Here is a 19650-nt window from a genome sequence, read left to right on the forward strand (position 1 = left end):
CATATTGAGTAGAATTATGAAGAAACTGTCTGTGTCCAGAAGTGTCCATTCCAGTACATTAAAACAGGCTCGACTGGCTCAAGTCTGGGTCCAAGACCGAAGTCCTCATGCAGGAAAGTGAGTTCAAGTCCACAGTCTGAACTTGAGTTCTCTAGCACTGGCGATATTAAATAATTATATGTAAAGGTTTGCCACTGAGAAAATAGGAGTTTCACCCCCTGTGTAATTTTAATTGTTCTACAAAATATCAACTTTAAAAATGAACTTGAAATATGCCCTGAAACAATATTAGTACAGGCATATTATAAGTGGCAGAGCGCTTCAAGTAATATGCTGAAAACTCTTATATTAAGAAAGTGTTAATGATTTTTCAAACTACCAATTTATTTACTATTTTGGGGGGGGGGGTGGTTTCAAGGTTTTTGGGACATTCAGAACTATGAAATAACTTCTCCTTCACACTTGCATAAGACCATTAGAATAAACGGTATAAAAACAACACTAAGATGACACTAAAAGTTTGTGTAACTTTATCAAAATAGGCTATTTCTAACACTGCAGTCATGTAACATTTGAAGTGTTCTATGAGTAAATTAAAAATACCAAAAGAAAAAAAAGTACAACATGCGTTATGGCAAACCATACTTTTGCACTAAGTTATGTATTTACTCTAACCCTCTTACAGCACTTGAGGCAACATCAATGCATGATATAATACTTAAGTTGGGTGACATATATACCATCCACAGACTAATTGGGGTTCATAATATTGAAAGAAGTGATGATCATGGAATAGTTGAGAAGCTTTAGGCTAGTCCATGACACTAGTACAAGGTATTCATCAGTGACACATGCACGTATTACTTCCATTGTCTATAGATAGCCTATACCTAGAAAGGGGATATGGGCAGGCATCATGCACCCCGTCACTTTACAAATTATCTGCATGAGGTTTTAGCCTATTAATATATATCACAAGTTTTATTCCACTGTTTCCATCTGGCGAAACCACTCCTGAATAAGCAATGTAATGTTGCTGGGGTAACTAATTACTTGCATACATATCACCATTAATTTCATACCAACTGAGACAATGCTAACAGTTACAATTGCATTAAAAATAAGACCTTAATTATAAAACGACAATAATGATCATCTACTACCCATGACTAATAACATTAACTATTATGATATAGATTTGATGTGTTCTTCTGGAGATATAGTGTTCAACTAGTCTGCTTGGTGACACACACTCGCACATGCACATCCATAGGTACGTAGCTCTATAGCTAGAGCTTCTTACATAGGAAATATTGTTTCTACTACGTTTCTATGTTTTGCACAGTGGGGAACACATATGACCTTTGACCTCCATCAAAGAAGAGGCGTTTCTTCCTCTCAACATTTAGCATAAACATAGCAAGTATAAGATTGTGTCGATCTTTCCTGCTGGATATGTCATGTTTAAAAGGTTTTTGTTTTGAAAATTGACTTCTGGTGACCTCAGCGTACAGCTTACCTTTAAATTAAATAATGTATGTTTTCGTTCTTTTAATATCATACATCTACGTAAATATTGGGTTAACGTATGCTAAGTTTGAAATTCATGTAAGCTTCCCTTGTGAAGTTGCAATGTGATGCTGTGTTTACAAGTCCCAAACGGACACACCTAGTAGACGGTTGCCGTTTCATAGTGTACTGTATACACAGTAAAAACAATGTGTAAAAGTTAACGGGGTATAAAAGTGAGGGGTAAAGAGTTGTGCAATTTTTACACAACGCTGAGTAAAACATGTATATCAGGCGACACAGACACAGGTGTAATGATTTACAAATGCGTATTGTGTAAAAAAAAGGACCAATTTGCCCCTTTCTACCGGTAAAACAAAATACCGGTGTAATTTGTTGCACTGCACTGGGTAAAATACATTTATGTTACAACTTTGATGTGTAAACACGCTTTCATACCGCGTCGCTGCTTGCAGAACGACAACATGGAAGCCACTAAAAGTTCGATGGTCGTTTCACAATTTCTGGAAAACATCGGCCTAGCGGAACTGAAGCCACAATTAGAAGGTAGGATGGTGTATTTCGGGCACCAGTACTAACCTTTTATGCGGAAAGAATAATATTTCAATAAGTCTTGAACTACAATTTCACCGTTGAATACTGAACGAAAACTGTTTTAAACGGCATATACTCGTCGCCTAGGCCTCACTCTTGTTTAACGTTACGAATAAATGTTAGTGCAAGGTTGAACGTTAGGCTAAGCTATTTCTAATAGTAAGCGCCAAGCATACATATATAGCCTTTCGTTCCTCTCTAGATTCTCTTTTCATGCCCATAGAGACTAGGTAGTGCACATAACCATCTTGTTCGTACTAAAGATATTACTCACGTATGAGAGTAACTTAGGTTACGTATAACGTTGGCCAACGTTGAACCATCCTAGCTTTGGCTTATGTTTAAGGCCCAAGCCAATTCTACATTTATATACTGATAGGTCTCCTTAACCAACACTACAAATAGGCAAGCGATACAGCCTAGGCTAACATTACCAGTTGAATATTAGTTTTAAGGCCAGGCAATGACTCATTATGACTAGCATATCCATTAAAATAAGCCTCACTATGATCCTGCAGTAGTCAACCAAGACCCTGGCTCTCATATGTTAGGGCCAAATGGTAACACAAGCTTTGTTAGTTGTGATGAAAATAGTATGCTTTGCAATCATAATGGCGTATGTGTGTGTTTGTGCTGCCAAGCTTGTAAACACAGTATTTCAAGAAGGGAATTTTGGACTTCTCATGTTTGGTGTGTACGTGACCACATTAGGGACAAGAAGCGCACTGATTTTTGGGGAAGTCAATGGTCATTTGGGGTCATCAGAGGTTAAATTGTGAAAACTACTAAACCTGATATCTCAAGAAGGGAAGCTTGGACAGATCTGATATTTGATATGTGGGTGTGTCACATGAAGTTGGCCTACAAGAAGCCTACATTCCAACTAAGACCTTGGCCCATGGTGGCTTAATAAAGTAATGATGTTAGTGTTTAACCTTTGAACGCAGTTGACTTTTACCTGAAGAAAATAAGTTATGTTAATGAGTGGGCTAAGCAGTAAGCACATTAATATCTCTGCATTTTTTTTTTATTTCACAATAAAATGTTTACATTCTCTGGTTGTTTTTTATGTCTAGAATAATATGTGATGATTGCAATATCCATGAATGTTCATTTTACGGAAGCAATTTCCTAATATGCAACATGTCCTTTGTCATTACTGTTATTAAGCTTTGTAACAGTGTTATATGGAAAATATTTTCCCTCTAATTTCCACAGCTCACAGGATTGATGATGAAGTATTTGAGTTACTGGATGACGAGAGCATAACACAGATAATCCCCAAACTCGGTCTTCGTTTAAAGTTTAAACATCACTACAACCTAAGGTGCAACTCTCTTTCAGAAGGTAATAATATCATTGTTCAACACAGGTTCGATTCCTTGCTGCACACAGAATAGTATATGTGTCCAGGTCCATGTGCATATGTACGTGTACTGTGTATGCATGAGTGAGTGTGTGATGCTTGGCTTTGTTACGTGATAACTCAACAATGGGTGATCGCCCTTTGTTACTTAAAGATATTATTGTGTATGGTGTTCATCGATCTCATCGTAAATATCAGTTAACGTATTGGGTCAGAGGTCAAAATATTTCAATAACAATGATTCTGCACCCAAAGGTCACATTATATCCAAACTTTGTATGATCTTTTTGGTTATCATGTTTGTAAATGTTATTGTGACATAATTCTGAGTGGTGGGCCTCATTTCATAAGATGGCATGATATATCAATTACCATGCTAGTAGATGCCCCGTAGTAACTTGTAATCAATTGTTTTTGGTGTACATAGCATTGATGTTGTCACAGATTGAGGTCAATATGTAAATGTTGCAATATTACTCAAGTAATGGTTCTGATGCCACAGGCAATCATCAAAGGTATTACTGTACTACAGTATAAATGCCCTGAAATACTGCATTTATGCTCATAGTAATCAGTTCCACTAAATAAAATTAAATAGACTGTTAACCCTGGAGCACCTGCATGGTTGTCAAATTGGGTGGGTGCGGAATATGCCTCTTCCTTAAAAGGAAATACCATCACAAAAATGAACTAGTAGTAACCATGGGTGAGGGTTGCATGGGGATACCTTCTTTTAAGGGAAATTTCCTGATAGTTTCAGTGCCCCTTTGACTCTATACCCCACATAACTCGCCCATTGTCAGAACCTGGCTATGTTACTGCAATATACTACCAAAATAAGTTGCCCTTAATTTGGCCAGAACTAACATATCATTTCCATGGTACCTCTAGACTTTGATAATTTATTATACCAGGAATCTTCATAGGACTGGAAAAGAAGATATTAAATAATATTTCAAATCCTTTTGGTGTCGAGACAAGTATGACCTGTGTGTTGTAGAAGTTCCCCCTGAAGAAACCTGTTTCTTTTTTACTAGCATTGGTCAGATATGCTTAAAACTACACAACTGGAAGGTTACCTATACATATTTCCCAGATTGTGGTCAATATATATAAATTTTATATAATAACTTGTCTTTTCAGGAAGGTGTAAACTTAGCGCAATACTTGACTCAATTTGATGGACGTACACAGCCATTCGTTTTGATCTTGGGAGGCAACTACTGCCAGCCACAGCAGCTCTTCGTCATCATTGAGCGAAAGGCAATGGTGTAGACACACTTATTGCAGCAATTGACCTCTGCTACAAGGCTTACCAGATTTTAGACCTCTGCTATCCACCTCAGGCTACAGTATGGGGGTATGAACTGCTTTAGACACTCTCATTTATGCTATTAAAGTACCGAATGAACCAGGGTCTATCCGGGCATTCAGGGCATACTATCATTTCAAATCAATTATGTAAGACCACTGTCAGCAACATGGCATTATTTTCGTCATTGTTAACAAGTAATCCGCTCCAGCAGCTCTTCGTCATCATTGAGGAGAAGGCACTGGAAGTGGGCCCGCTCTTTGTATCCATTGGCCTGTGCTATGTAAAGCTAAACAGATGTTAGACCTCTAGCTGCTATTAACTTCAGGTTACAAGGGTATGTAAAACTTTACCCAGTTTAACATATAAGTGATGATTTGAGTCTGTTCCTATATAGATATTTTCTGTTGTTTTCAAAGTTGTGTTGTGTTCTTTCTATTATACGTGATCACTGCGTATAGGTAATTTTGCAGGGCTTTAGTTCTCCAGCATGTTTTATTGAACAACTGTGATAACAGATAAGTGATGATTTTACTTTCATTCCATATAGATATTTTTCTGGTGTTTTCAAACTTGTGTTGAGTTCTTTCTATTATATGTTAGATTTTTGTGAAATATCACAGCTTATAGGTGATTTTAAAGGACTTGAGGTCTCCAGTATGGTTTATTCAACAACTGTGAAAGCATATAAGGGATGGTTAAGTTTCTTCAAAGTTCTGTTTTAGTACCTCAACTATATGATACATTGTAACATTTGTCGATGTAAATATGTTAGAATTTTGAGAAATATGACAGCTTAGTAAAGTTGAGTTTCATAGGGTTTTAAGCATCTAGCATGGTTATCCAACACATAGTAATTATACACTTTACATTAATTCTAAATAATATTGCCCGAATGTTGGAAAACTTTCTGAATAACTCGTTGATGAGGTCAACATTAGGCACAAACAAATTAAAAAAATGTAGATTTTGTTGGCTATATAGTTGCTATGTGAGATTGATATCCAAGAAATACCCCAGGAATAAAATATCACAAGGATTTAAAAGTCATGTGTATGTTTCACCTGTTTGATATGTAGCTTAACTCGTCTTTCACCTAAACTTGAGTTGATATTATGCAAGCCCTTAGCAAGTGGTGTCAAAAAAAGCCCCCCCCCCCCACACACCAACCTGATTAGAAAAACAATTAAGAATAAGAAAAGTACATTTCATTATGCAATGGCTCCCCTACAAAAAATATTTTAGCCTACTATGAACAATATTATTAACCTATATATGTGGCTGCATTGCTGCTAATACTGTAATGGTATTCACTTCTATGATTTTCATGTTCTGTTTTATGCAAGAGAAAATTCATTTTTCCTGATAAGCTGAAAGTTATTTACAGAAGTCTTAATAAATTTTATCAGTTCATTTTGATGTTACAAGTGTTTTATTTTCTTGCACTGAGATCATAGGCTTCCTTGCCATAGAGCCAATGTTTGTTCCCATGTTTGTTCATATATACTAAAGTCTTAAAATTATTGCAACCTTACTTAACACGCAAGCATATGCAAGTATGGAAGTTATATCAAATTGTTCAAAGGTATATGTTTTTGACACGATTTTGAAACATTTACAGTATATATAAAATTATATTATTTACACAAGTGTGTGTGTAAAAGTAACCCCAAAAGGTGTGCTTATATTACACAACTGTTTTGTAAAAAAAAAAAAGGAACCCCGAAAGGTGTGCTAATATTACACAACTGTTTTGCAAAAAAACTACACAACTGTGGGGTAAAACCAGTGCCCTGCTTGACATGGGTAAAATTTACACAAAATGGGGTACAAAAGGGAACATGGTCATTGTTGTGCAAATTTTACACAATGCTCAGTTGGTAAAATAATTTACACATTGTGTGGTAAAATATTACCCCACAGTAAGGTAAAACTTTGCCAAAGCATTAATGTGTAAAGTTTACACATCTGTTGACCATGTTCCCTTTTTACACCATAGAGGTGGTCCATTTTACCCCATGTTGAGCAATTATTTTTAAGTGTGTAGGCTAGGCTATCTACTAAAGTGCATAGTCTAGACTGCAGAAAGAAATACCACGAATATCATTTTCACTAACTCCAGCCTATTCAATATTCCACGAAGCGGGTTTTTTTTCCTCTCAAGAAATCGAATAATACTTTAACCGTTGAACTTACCTAAAAACAAATTAGAAGCTTATTAATAAAGCAACCTTCTAAGTTACCGAAGCATTTTTCTCAGTTGCGACGGGAAAGATATATTTTTACAGCTCACATACCATATACGTAGACAATGATGCTCGAATGTAAACGATCAATCGCATGCATTGCATTGCGTTGCGACATAAAGGGAAAAGTCCAAACATTATTTTGATTCCTTGTGTACGGAAGCATAGAAGATGCATTATTGTTAACTATCACACATTGAAAAACCAGGGGAGGGGAATGAAACAAAAATCGTTTTAACGAAATACAGCAGGACTGTAGTATAGTTAAGATCTTTGAGAATAAAACAACAACATCTGAACGTTAATTCTTAACTTCAAGACGTTAATATATTATAATGACAGCGTATTGGACGGAGACATTGTCCTCTCTGTAGACTGTGTTAAAGGGTTAAGTTCCATACAGTTCTATTTTGACGATGCGAACAAAATGTTAAAAACAATAAAGATATGAAAATAACCAATTTTCACACTTTCAGATAAAAAAGTATGCATAACCGTAATTTACAAATGTTTTAATATTTTTGTTCAGATATTCAGACTTTCTCTGTGATTTATTTATAAAAATGATGAAAAATGAGATGGAAAAGTATAAAATATACACTACAGAGGGCGAGTCCAATTGAACTCATACAATTTTATTACATTTTTTTTGCGAGCAGAACAGTGTTATAACAATACTGTAAGCGGTTGTGTCTTGTGTCTTATTGAAACAATTCCCAAAGAAAGTTGATTATATATTTATAATGCATAGACTCAATATATTACACTACTTTACGTTGTAAGGAATCGGTATTGTATTCTGATAGTTACACATAGATAATGCCCACTAACGTTAAAAGCTCATGACTATGAACAACACTGTTAACTGTATTTTGAAACCTTTTCATTCTGGCAGGAATAGCAAATATCTTTACAAGCCTTGGAATTCCATGGTCTTTGTTTGTTTGTGATTCACACTTGTACTAACGACCTTTGCGTAGACTTTTTACAGAAGACTATTTACATATTCGAATACTGTTGTGTGCGTTTGCTATTATACGAGGGCGGTATACAAGAATTAAAGATATGTATAAAGTTAAAAGTTGAAGGTTTACAGTCTTGTATGAGGCTAATGCCTCCTCACATGACTTTACAACTTAACCCCTGGTCATTGGTAACTTGTCACAGCCACACGCCAAAGTGTGCACAATTCAATCAATCTCTCCTGGGGCACCACGGTGCACCCTGGGGACTTCCCATAGGGTGCAGCCACACACCGGCGCACGCAACTATATTTACAAGTTACCTCGCAGGTCCCCATTTATACACCTGGGTGAAGAGAGGCAATGGAGATAAAGCGCCTTGCCCAAGGACACAACGCAATGATCTGGCCAGTGCTCGAACCTGTAATCCTTATATCACAAGTCCACTGCCTTAACCACTTGACCACAACGCCCTCCGTGTATAGCTGGTAGAACTCCTTTGGAAGGCATAATTCAAATATAATAAACAAGGAAGGTTTGCATGGTCACTGGGATTTTGTAAGTGGAAACATTTTATTAGTTCAATTGCAGATAAGTTTGAATAAAATGAAGCGCTGCTGGTAAGTTCCAGCAAAATGCTTTACTCTATGGCTCCTCTGCTTTGGAATATGTTTTTATTTTGTTTACATATTATAAAAAAAAACAGGTGGTCATAGTCACCCATTGTTAGATGTCTGTATTTGTTTGAAAATGATAAACGGGCACCTACTGAAAGAAAAATAAATTGCAATATACGTAGATACATCTAAAAGAAATTAATTAAACAATCTCCTTGGTAATTAAATTAAAGTTCGAAGCTTGGCCAACTAATTAGCCATTACTAATGTAAAAGAGAGTTTTGACATAATTGGACCTCCATGCTTTTTCGCCATCTACATAAGACATTTCGTTGTTTAGATGGGCATCCCGCGGTGTACTGCGCAACTTTCACGGACCGTACGGTACACGATGGTATGCGATGTAATAACCGACGCTTGCTTATATGATATTGACATTGACGTGTTGAACGCGCGAAATGATGTTGGTTATATTTTTCGGGCAAGTCGTTACAGCCTCCCAATTCAAATTGGGCTCCTACGCCTGTGGTAGTAGCGCGCATTCAACGTGTTAATGTGCATATCATATAAGCATGCGTTGGTTATAACATCGCATGCCAATAACATACAATCATAGGCCGTGTTATAACCCTTCCAAATTGGTTAGAATTATTCGGAAAGTCGTTACAATAATAATAATCATAATAATAATATCAGTTTAACCATTGAAAAACACATAGAAAATTATTTTTCTTTCAGTATTTTGACATATTTCATTTGCTTTCATGCATGTATCGATCGCGTACGTATGCAGGGACTTGGACTTTATAATGATTTCACCTCATTTTGTCTTTTTCCTTGTTTCCCAATTTGCACATTAGATATTGCAGTGCTAATATGCATTGTTTCCTTGATGGGGGGGGGGGGAGGGGGGTGGTGGCGTTGATGGAGTGATGTGTATACGCAAATAAGATAATACAATAAGAGTTATAAAGGGTACTAAATATCAGGCTGCATCAGTCCAATCGAATTTCTGCTAAGTGCCCTTCGACGTTGGTGCCCCCCAGATTGAAAGTGCTTCCGCCGCCCTTGTATTTGCTACAATTGAACCAAGTACTGCTAATGGTTTAATAATGTCGTCTTCATACCATTTGACGGTTTTGTCTTGCACGTAGTGCTTCACGAAAGTTGATATCATTCCATTTGCTACAATTGAGCAAAATGCACTGGTACAAAATTGTGTCTTATGTATTGATAGAAACCCAATTTCGGTTGTTTAATTGAGATGTCATGCACTCAACTTTACAATTTGTCACAAATGTTAAATTACAACTGATAAACCCACAACAAATCATGATTTTGTAAGTGTAGGGGCACCGATGTTTGCTTCTAACTTACATATTAACCCGAGTTACTCATGTAACCACCCATATCCCCTGTTCCACAAATGAAGTGTAACAGTTTATTCCAGTGTTTTCGGAATAGAAGGAAATTGTGACGGTATAAAATAAAACGTAGGGGATGTCTTCTAGTTTAGTCAACACTTTAATGGTTCGAGAATAAATGAGTCTATGCTCATATTACTAATTCATTTTGTTTCGTTTATTTCTGCCAATAAATCACAATGAAGTACATATTTTGTTAATACATAGTTATAGCAACAGTAAAATAATTATTTAAACATAAAGAGTCTGGGTGAGCTGTGCACTGCAGAGCCTGGTAATGATAAAGGGAAGCAAACTTCATTTTAGTAACTTTGGGGACGGGGGGGGGGGGGTGGGGTGATGAAATCGTCTCATGTGCCCCATGTAATGATACCGTGTTACAATGGTGTACTGAGTACCAGATGTTGTGGTTTGTTTAATGATACCGTGGAACAAATGTGTACTGAGTAAAACTAGAAAAATGTAACCACGTGTATACACATACAAATGAAATGAAAGGTACACGAATTGAATGTATCGAAAACATCTGCAACGAACGTAAGAGACAGAAAAAAATGTATATATATATATTCATAGAGGCCGGAAAAATAAGAGGAATAAGCAAACAGTGTACAGATCTATGTCTTTACGTTAAAACATTCTGTGATATTAAGGTGGCATACTCAATATGTATAGTCTAGATCAATCAGCAAAAGTGTTGCACTCAGGATAACGTCGGGTCTGGTTTGTTTGTTGTGGCTCGGGTGTAGAAGAACATGAAAGAAAGTTCATGTATTGTAAAAGTTAAGACAATTTGAGATTGCTTAAAACACCCCAAGAACAGTGCACATAATTATCCACTAGTGAGAATAGAGAAAATAGAGCCAAATTGGTCTATTTTAATGACATTCAAATAGATCTTGTGTTTCTGTTCCTCGATAACACAAAAGTTCTTAATTATACATTAAAATGTTAAACTTGATTACACAAATTAATTGCCTGATAGCAAAAACGATCATCAAATCCCTCACCCCCATAAAACAAAAATAGAAAAGTTGTGGGAAATCTGTAAGTTATGAAACGATGTTTGTTATTCTAATATAAGGATGGAAGGGAATTCTCACTAGACTATGTACAGAAGTTAATTAAGATTCTAGTTCCTCCATAGTTCTTCCATGATAGTACGTCCAACTGAGTATGTACAGCAGAATTATGACAATACATGGTAATTGGTGAAATAGTCAAAAAAAAAGAAAGCCCAAAGAAATAGATGACATAGAGACAATAAAGGCAATAAATATAGTATTATAAGAATACTAAAAGAAATTGTTCTTTAACAGTTAATTAAAAACAACTTGATTTATGGAATAAAGACCTGCAATTTGTCATCAATATGTTCTCGACAAATTGGACAGATTTCTACCTTTTCCGCACAGGCTTCACAAACTGCGAGATGCTTGCAAGGAATGAAAATAATCTTCACTTCTTCGTCGAGGCAAATTTTGCAAGCGTTCCTTTCTTTAAGTTCTTCAATCTTCGCTTCCAGGGCTTCCATTTCTACAGGATAATGCAGACAAAATGATAAATTTAACATGCGATAGATCGATTATATATTTATATTTACAAACTGGTGATTCTCTAAGCGTATAGGGAGGGCGCTAAAACCAGGGTACAGGGTGACGTGCCCTTTGCATATATATATATATATATATATATATATATATATATATATATATATATATATATATATATATATTTGGCATTTTAATGAATTGGAAAATTCAGAACAGTGAAAAAACTTCCACAGTCTTCCACCGAGATTCGAACCCTGTCATTACGCTTTATATATGCGGACACCCTAACCACTAGGCTATGGACGCTGATTGCATGTCCAGAGGTTCGAAACCAGTAAGGAAAGTCGTCATTCCACTGTAGACATTTTGCCACCTGTATCGATCAATGATATTTCTGTTTTGGTGACATACTTTGCCATACTCTAGAGATCAATCAGGATGCTAGCCAACTCGAAAAACATTTGTGAATCTTCATTCCGTATCTCGCAAATAGGTACAAGGATAGAAAGTGCACATATACGACGGAAAGTTCCAATCTGTACGCGCCTTGAACCACAATGCAGGCGACATTGAACAAATTGTAGGCTGTAAGTTTGATCCGTTGTCTTGTAGGCTACTTTCACGTTGTTCAGTGTAGGTCGAGGACACAGTAACGCATGAGTCAGAAATCTGTCATATACTACTCCGCCCTTCATCAGTTCATGGTCATTTCGATATATTGAAATAATATCGACAAAATTATATGTTGGTTCCGTTGAAAGCGATCTTTCTGCGCTGCTGAAGAGTATCATTATCGTGTACTGCGTATACACTGTTTATACTGCGTATACTATGTATATTCTGTGTATACGGTGTTTATACTATACACTGCGTATACTGCGTATATACTGTTTATACTGAGTATACTATATATATATATATATATATATATATATATATATATATATATATATATATATATAGATATATAGATATATATAGATATATATATTGTACTGCGTATACTGTGTGTATATATGCATATCCTTTGTCAGACGGTGGCATGCGTTCAATTACACTGTCTGTATGGTCTACTTTGTTTCCTCTCTGTAACCTATAATTAAACTCATTTCATTTCAGATGATAAGGTTTCAAATCAAAATACTTCAATAACCTGTTAAATTGTACGGTACTCACTTTGCTTTTCACGCCCGTTAGTCTCGCTGCGGGCTGTTTCTGAACTGACGGATGATTTTTCAAACTGGCCGCTGCGTTTGTTTTCTAATTCCGTAATCTCTTCTTCTTTCATGACTGCCTGCAGTAACTCCCCTGAATCCTGGAATGGGATTTCATCTGATTCTAGTCGTTCGTTTATAACGTGTTCGACTATCTCCTTGCTGTAACCCAATTTAAGAATATCTTCACTCATATCAGGAATGGAGGGTTCTTCGATTTCTGATGAGGAAGAAAGAGGCGTTTTTGTTGTTAACTCGTTGACTCAATTTAACCGTTTTCATTCTCTCTTTCTCTGTTCATCAAAAAACATACACCCAATTGCGTACTTACAAACTTTAATCAAATAACATATACTGGGGCGGAGAGATGTTGATCATTCTGTGCCACCGGGTAAAACTAAAATGTCACTAGGCGTTCCTCCACCTGGCGCAATATATATATATATATATATATATATATATATGTATATGTATATGTATATATATATATATATATATATATATATATATATATATATATATATATATATATATATATATATATATATATATATATATATATATATATATATATGAAGTGTCGAGATTCAGCACACTCATGAATACATTTCAAGTTCACATTGATAGACCCACAATATTAAAACATAAATTATAGGTGAGCGTATTAAACATCGGATTTGGTTAAGAGGTTACATCGGGTTTATCATTGACGGGGGGAGGGGGGAGGAGGAGAGGGAGGGGGTATTTCTCTGGGCCCTCGGGCAGTGGTACTGCTCAATTGCCCGAACATTCAGTCCGCTTCTAATATAGCATTACGCCACTTTCTGAACGGAACTCCTATTTTCAATTGGCCCCCATCGTATATAATAGTCAACTAGACATTGAAACATATTTGATATAGACCTAACTTGTCACCTTCAAATAAATCATATCTAGCCAATTGCAAGTCTTCTTTTCTGTCATATTACAAGAGAATAAACACATTTTTTTTAAGGAAGCAAAATTCCAGGACTCCTCAACTTAGACTTATTGCTTGCATCGGGCATGTTAAACGGCCATCCCCGTATAGTCGGGTATCCGACATGCCATCAATGCCCGAGGAAAATTCATCCAAACCAATCTCTTTTAAAAATGGTACAACTTTGTAGGGAAATGGTTTGCCGACTTCAATGGACTCATTGAATCTCACTTAATTGTCGCTATGTTGTACATTACCTATTTCAGACATAACCAAAAATACCACGGTCACACCCCCCGCCCCCCCCCCCCGGGCAGCGATTTTTTTTTCCAGCGCAGTAAAGGCCATCATTTACAAACCTCGCTTCTCATTGGTTAGGACTTGCACTTTTGATGCTGAATTGGGAAATTCTGGCTTTCGCTATGCTTTCTCTGTGTGTATGTACATGTACATACACGTGCGACAGAAGACAACTTTGTTACTAAAAATTGTTAAAAAGTTTGTTCTTTGTTTTGCGCGGACTTGATTGTGTACATGTACATCCATAAGTTCGTAAAACAATACTGCGACCATGGACTGGGAGTGTACACGTCTCTTTGTACATGACTGTCCTTCTTTGAAGATAAGAATTACTTAGGTTTATGATGCAAAACTGAAAAGCCAATAAATTGAATAAGTTAGTTTTGACAAGGGTGAAGCTTCGAAGTGATGGTAGAACTTGCTGTACAGAGTACTGCGATGGCAATGTACGCAGATTAGTACCATGCGTTTGCTTGCTTCAAAACTGCATGAAAACATTGGACAGCTTGACAGTTTCTTGATGACTATTTACTTGAGATGCTTTTAAATTTTAAACTAATAGACTCTTATCTTTTGAGCATAGATATTGATTTGATTTTCAAAATTATGACCCTTCGACACGGTTAATTATGATCCTTTGGCACGGTTTTCAGATAATATAATACGAAAGATATAGACCTAGTATTTAGTCATGTTAGTAGTGCCACTGTGGATGATAGTTATTGAACCTAGAAATTGTCTTACGTTTATTTTATATGGTGATATATTGTATCATCTTCAAACTGTTTCGGTTTGATTTAACTTCTTTAAATTTACAGAAACAGAGTTGTGCGATGCATAACCACAGACCCTCTACACCTGTGGCATAACAAACCAACAAATATATTAACTCTACTCAAACGCGTTATACAGTCTGCTGCTATAGACTGTTTTATATTCTGAGTGTAGCAAACTGTCCTTGTATAAAGTGGTATGTGATGAGCGATTCTGTGCAGCTGCTGCTTAGTTGATATTGTAATGAAGCTCATGCATACGAACCCCAGCCAATAAGAGCGAGGTATGCAAATGTTGGCCTTTACCGTGCTGGGGAAAAAAAATGCCCCCGGCACATTTCAACTGGAATGTATTGCATTGTTTTGCCAATTGTAACAAATCAAATACATATGAAAAGCTTGTGTTCTTAAAATCAACCCCTAACGATAGAATAAAACTTTTCTACGTATAAATAGAGTTTTAATATTTCAATACCGTCTACGTTTTTCGCAATGATACAAACAATAAAAACAAAGAATCAGCGGATTTTTCTCATTTACGTAAACGAGACCATTTGAAAGAAACCTTTGCGAAGGCCTGTAGGCAGGAATTCACATATTGACTTGTTTATTGTTACAAATTGCAAAAGCAAACAATACCGTGAATGTACAAAACGAAAATGAATGTAAGTATGAAAAGCTCATATTCTTAGAGATCAATTCACAAATCGGTGTCTGTATGGTAACAAATATAACGGTCGACCCACCATATAAACTGGAACTCAAGTGACTTTTGTTGTCGGTTATAACAAACTGAAACACAGAATTCCGTGGGTTATGAAAAAATAAAAAATGAAAATACGTATGAAAATTTTAAATAGTTTTTTAGAATAAATTACCAATTCCGTGCCTGTGTGGTAGTAAACCATTATTGCAAACGCGTACATAGAACGTTGCTGAGTAGTTGGTTAGGCTTATAGGTTCTTTTGCGAAATCAAGGGAGATGTGGCACGGGATCCAATAGGCCACCAGCTATCAGTTGTATAGTTGCAATAGCATGCATAAAAGATATAACGATAGGATATCTTTCGATGTTGGATTATGTTACGTACATGCAACAGTGCGAAAGCTTAATTTGAATTGCCATTGCTCCACCTACACCTTCACTGTCGACGCCGATGACTAAACGTTTATCGAAATATAGTCATGCAATTCAAACAGTTTATTCGAGGAAGTCAAACCTTTTTACCTTTGTCAACTGTGTCCTTAATCTGTTGAGTCGATGTTATAATTTCGTTCTGTTCATTTTGTGAAGGGATGACGTCAGCGGTAGACTGAAAATATACAACAACAAAAATGCACAATTCGATTATTATATGAAATACTGAAAGTGACACAATTGCAAAATATGTATCGGCATTGAACTCATGTTTAAATGATGAATTTAGGTAGACCGTTAGAAGTGGCATTTCTATACCCCCATTTAAATTTGGAGGAATGACCCTTTAAACAGCTGAAGTTCATCATGATTAAAGTGACTGGATCATTAAGTCTAATACGCAGACCAGTTGGTCAGTTATACTCAGATGCATAAAACTCAACGGGTAACCATAACAGTTGTATAAGGCCTCAAGTGATATATGTTACAATTCGTTGCAAATTTCTGAAGGACAAATGATGTTGAGTGTCATCCAAAGGCGATCTGCTTTTTTTTTATGTGAAGGTAATAGAACAATTCTTTATTATTAAGTAGAAACAATGGATAAAACCTAACATTTAGGACTGTACTGCATGACGAAACGACGTCATCAGCAAGTTAGTCTTAAAGTTACATTCCAAAGATTTAGCATGTTTTAAATGGAGTAGAATCTTGATAGAATCTCCATAGAGTATCTGTATCATTCTGCTCATTCAACTTTTCTTCTTTACCGGGGAGTCTTCTACTCTGTTAAGCCAATTCAGGCTTAATAGAAGACTTCCTTTCACTTTGTAATTTCTTTGTGATAAAACAAATAAATAAACAAAATCAAATCAAAGCTACAGAAACACTCCTAGAACTTAAATGTTTCTTTTGTTTTTTCTCGGACTATGACATTTCATTACTGAAACTCTGTCTAAAGTTATCTTTTAAGTACATTGTATACGAAGAGACGGAAAAACAGAAGGGAAAGGAATATGCAAGAACGAAACACATTTTGATAACAGTATGTCAAATATTAATTAAATCAATGTCTAATATATATATAACACTCTCTATCGCCTCTTATGTAAATGTCATGAGGCCATAATTTTCAAGTACGAGCAGGTTATTCGAACCTGTTATTATTGGTTGCCTGTGAAATAGAAAGTATATACACAGTGAACAAAACAATGTTATGGCCTGTCATGAACAGTATAACGAGAGGTTTGAAATCAAAATCTTATATATATATTATATATATTATATATATTTATATATATATATATATATATATATATATATATATATATATATATATATATATATATATATATATATATATATATATATATATATATATATATTTATATAAGCACAGTAATCGATATAATACACATATACTTACTTTTTCCCCTTTCATTTCTTTGACCCGTTTCATGCTTAGTTCAGTTTCAAGCCATTTACAGTTAGGGAAGTTCACGTAGTGTTCATTTTGTGGGTCATCACCTTCTTCCCATTGCTCAAGGTTTACACCACAGTAAAAGCACGTCACTTTGTCTCCTTTATCTGATGTATCTATAAAGTAAAACATTTGAATTTATGGAAATAAGATAGCAGCAATTCCAACAGCATCTGCTAGCTGTATAAGTATAGTACAGAAACTCAAAGCTGGTGAACGACATAGAAGCATTATCAATCGAAAACAATAACGGTATAGAATTAAGTTTTTTCTCTGTTTAGGTTTTGCTTCTTCTTTTTCTTTTTTTTTTGGGGGGGGGGTGGGTGTCAACCGGCCATTGTTTTATGTACTACAGGGGCGTATAACTAGACTTCTGCTTAGATGGAGGGGTGGGGTACTCTTTTCTAGGGGGAAGGCATGACCTATTTCCTAAAAAATAAATCTGATAATTTCTAGGAGGGCAGATATCTGTGGCTTTAGACCCCCCCCCCCTCCCCCGCTACCCCAATAAATACAAAATCAAACCATCTGCAGCAGACTATAATGTTAATACACTAAGTTATCCATGCATTTTAAACATATTCAGTATAATTGTTCATTTCATATTAATTAAGACCTTTTTTGTAACAAATTGATTAGGCTACATATGTTAATCATTTTATAATGTTATTTAATGATATTCATTCACCTCAACAATAGGGTGTACAATTTTATTATACAATATAAAGTAATATAAGAAAGGCAAATTATGATATCAAAGTAAGTTACATATAGCCATAGTTTGTACTGCAAATAATTTCTTCCGTACGAAAATGATTTGCTCGCTATATAGTAACTCGCAGAGTACAAAATGAAGTAGCCTACATTTTAATACATGTAATTACATAACAAACTTATAAAAACTTTCCATTTTGAACAATCGTAGAAATGAGCAATTTCCTTCAGTAGGCCTATTCTTCTATCATTTTCATAAAACAAAGAGTTTTGGTAGACGTAGCCTATACACCATTTGTCCTACACGTTGTTATAATATCTTACCTGATTTGAAGAAGCCAGCCTTAGCAAACACCACAGGTTGCAAGAAGTGATCTTTTGGCCAATTCACAAAAGATTCCAGTCTTTGTTTTTCTCTGAAGTAATCTTCATGTTTCGCTTTCAGATACATAGGATTATCTCCATCAGACCTAGTTATCTCTGACGGTAAGTTGCCTTGGTCGACACTAGATGGCGTGATATCTTCCATAGGATCTGTGCACTGGACTGGTGTGATCAGACGTGACTGCTTACCATGCCGCATGAAATATGTCGTGGCTTGGTTTAGTTCCTCTGGTGTTATTTCTTTATTGCCAGTAAAAAGGCCGTTACTGAAAGGGCAATCTGGTGATTCCTTCAGGTGGATCTCCTTTGCTCGATCCTCATCGTTCAAGTCTTTAACCTCCGCGAAACACGCAAAACATTTGACCCCTGCTCTTTCAAGATAAAATCCGGCTTTCGCAAGCTTCTTAATCTTAACGAAGTGGTTATTTGGCCATGCTAAGAAGGATAATAAGCGATTGTATTCGGTGCTAAAGAGCGGTATCGTATCTACAATTTCATTTTCGAATCTTCCGTCAACAGCAGGCTGGGTGACAACAGCATCAAACTGTAATTTCTTTTTATTCCAAGGACTATTCTTCACAATTTTTTTCGCGAACTTACAAAAAGGAAACGCCTTGATGTGTCTTTTTATTGGAATGTGACATGCTTCCCAAGAAGACAGAACTCCCTTACACGAAAAACAAACGACTGTGTCTTTAACACCAGTGAAACAAAATCCCGCTGAACTCATATCGCTCACAGACACTTCCCCTTGCCACTCGCTTGCCATATATGTCTTCAATCTATTGCCATCCTTTTTCATGTCAACACCCGTGAAGCTACGATTGAAATCTCCATCTTTCATAAGCGATCTCTTCTTTTCAACAAATGTATTATCTATTCGCTTAAATAAGCTCTTCAAAATATTTTGATTTTCATGGCTGTTAACATCATTTGTACGAGTTAGAGTCGACATTCTGAAGCAGTATGTGGCCTCTCTCCTGTTCGTACGTGTAGTTATCGTCTGTCATGGCCGCGCTGCTTTCCTGCGTACTGTTTACCTTTCATATTCATCTGTTTTCTTCTTGATCATATACTGAATCGAA

General features: G+C 35.9%; 2 protein-coding genes and 1 long non-coding RNA gene across 4 annotated transcripts in view; 1 reads left to right on the forward strand and 2 right to left on the reverse strand.

The window, feature by feature from the left end:
- The window catches only part of LOC139963181 (uncharacterized), a 34323-nt gene extending 24281 nt beyond the window's left edge, over positions 1-10042 (reverse strand). For both annotated transcript variants that reach the window (XM_071963738.1, XM_071963737.1), the window contains exon 1: positions 6999-10042. The gene's annotated coding sequence lies outside the window, so the exon portion shown is untranslated. The remainder of the gene's footprint in view (positions 1-6998) is intronic.
- Positions 415-6844, forward strand: LOC139963197 (uncharacterized). Its single transcript, XR_011791518.1, has 3 exons — positions 415-2076; positions 3343-3471; positions 4634-6844. It is a non-coding gene; the product is annotated as an uncharacterized lncRNA (long non-coding RNA).
- Positions 10043-11135: 1093 nt separating the features above from the next.
- LOC139963187 (putative inhibitor of apoptosis) lies at positions 11136-19606 on the reverse strand. The gene is made up of 5 exons (XM_071963757.1): positions 18506-19606; positions 17414-17583; positions 16078-16162; positions 12781-13038; positions 11136-11587 (listed from the first exon to the last, which is right to left on the reverse strand). The coding sequence occupies exons 1-5, from the start codon at positions 19518-19520 to the stop codon at positions 11391-11393; spliced, it is 1725 nt and encodes a 574-aa protein (XP_071819858.1). The 5' UTR covers positions 19521-19606; the 3' UTR covers positions 11136-11390.
- Between the last annotated feature and the right edge of the window lie 44 nt (positions 19607-19650).

Source organism: Apostichopus japonicus, chromosome 21 (genome assembly GCF_037975245.1).
Source record: "Apostichopus japonicus isolate 1M-3 chromosome 21, ASM3797524v1, whole genome shotgun sequence".
Taxonomy (NCBI): domain Eukaryota; kingdom Metazoa; phylum Echinodermata; class Holothuroidea; order Aspidochirotida; family Stichopodidae; genus Apostichopus; species Apostichopus japonicus.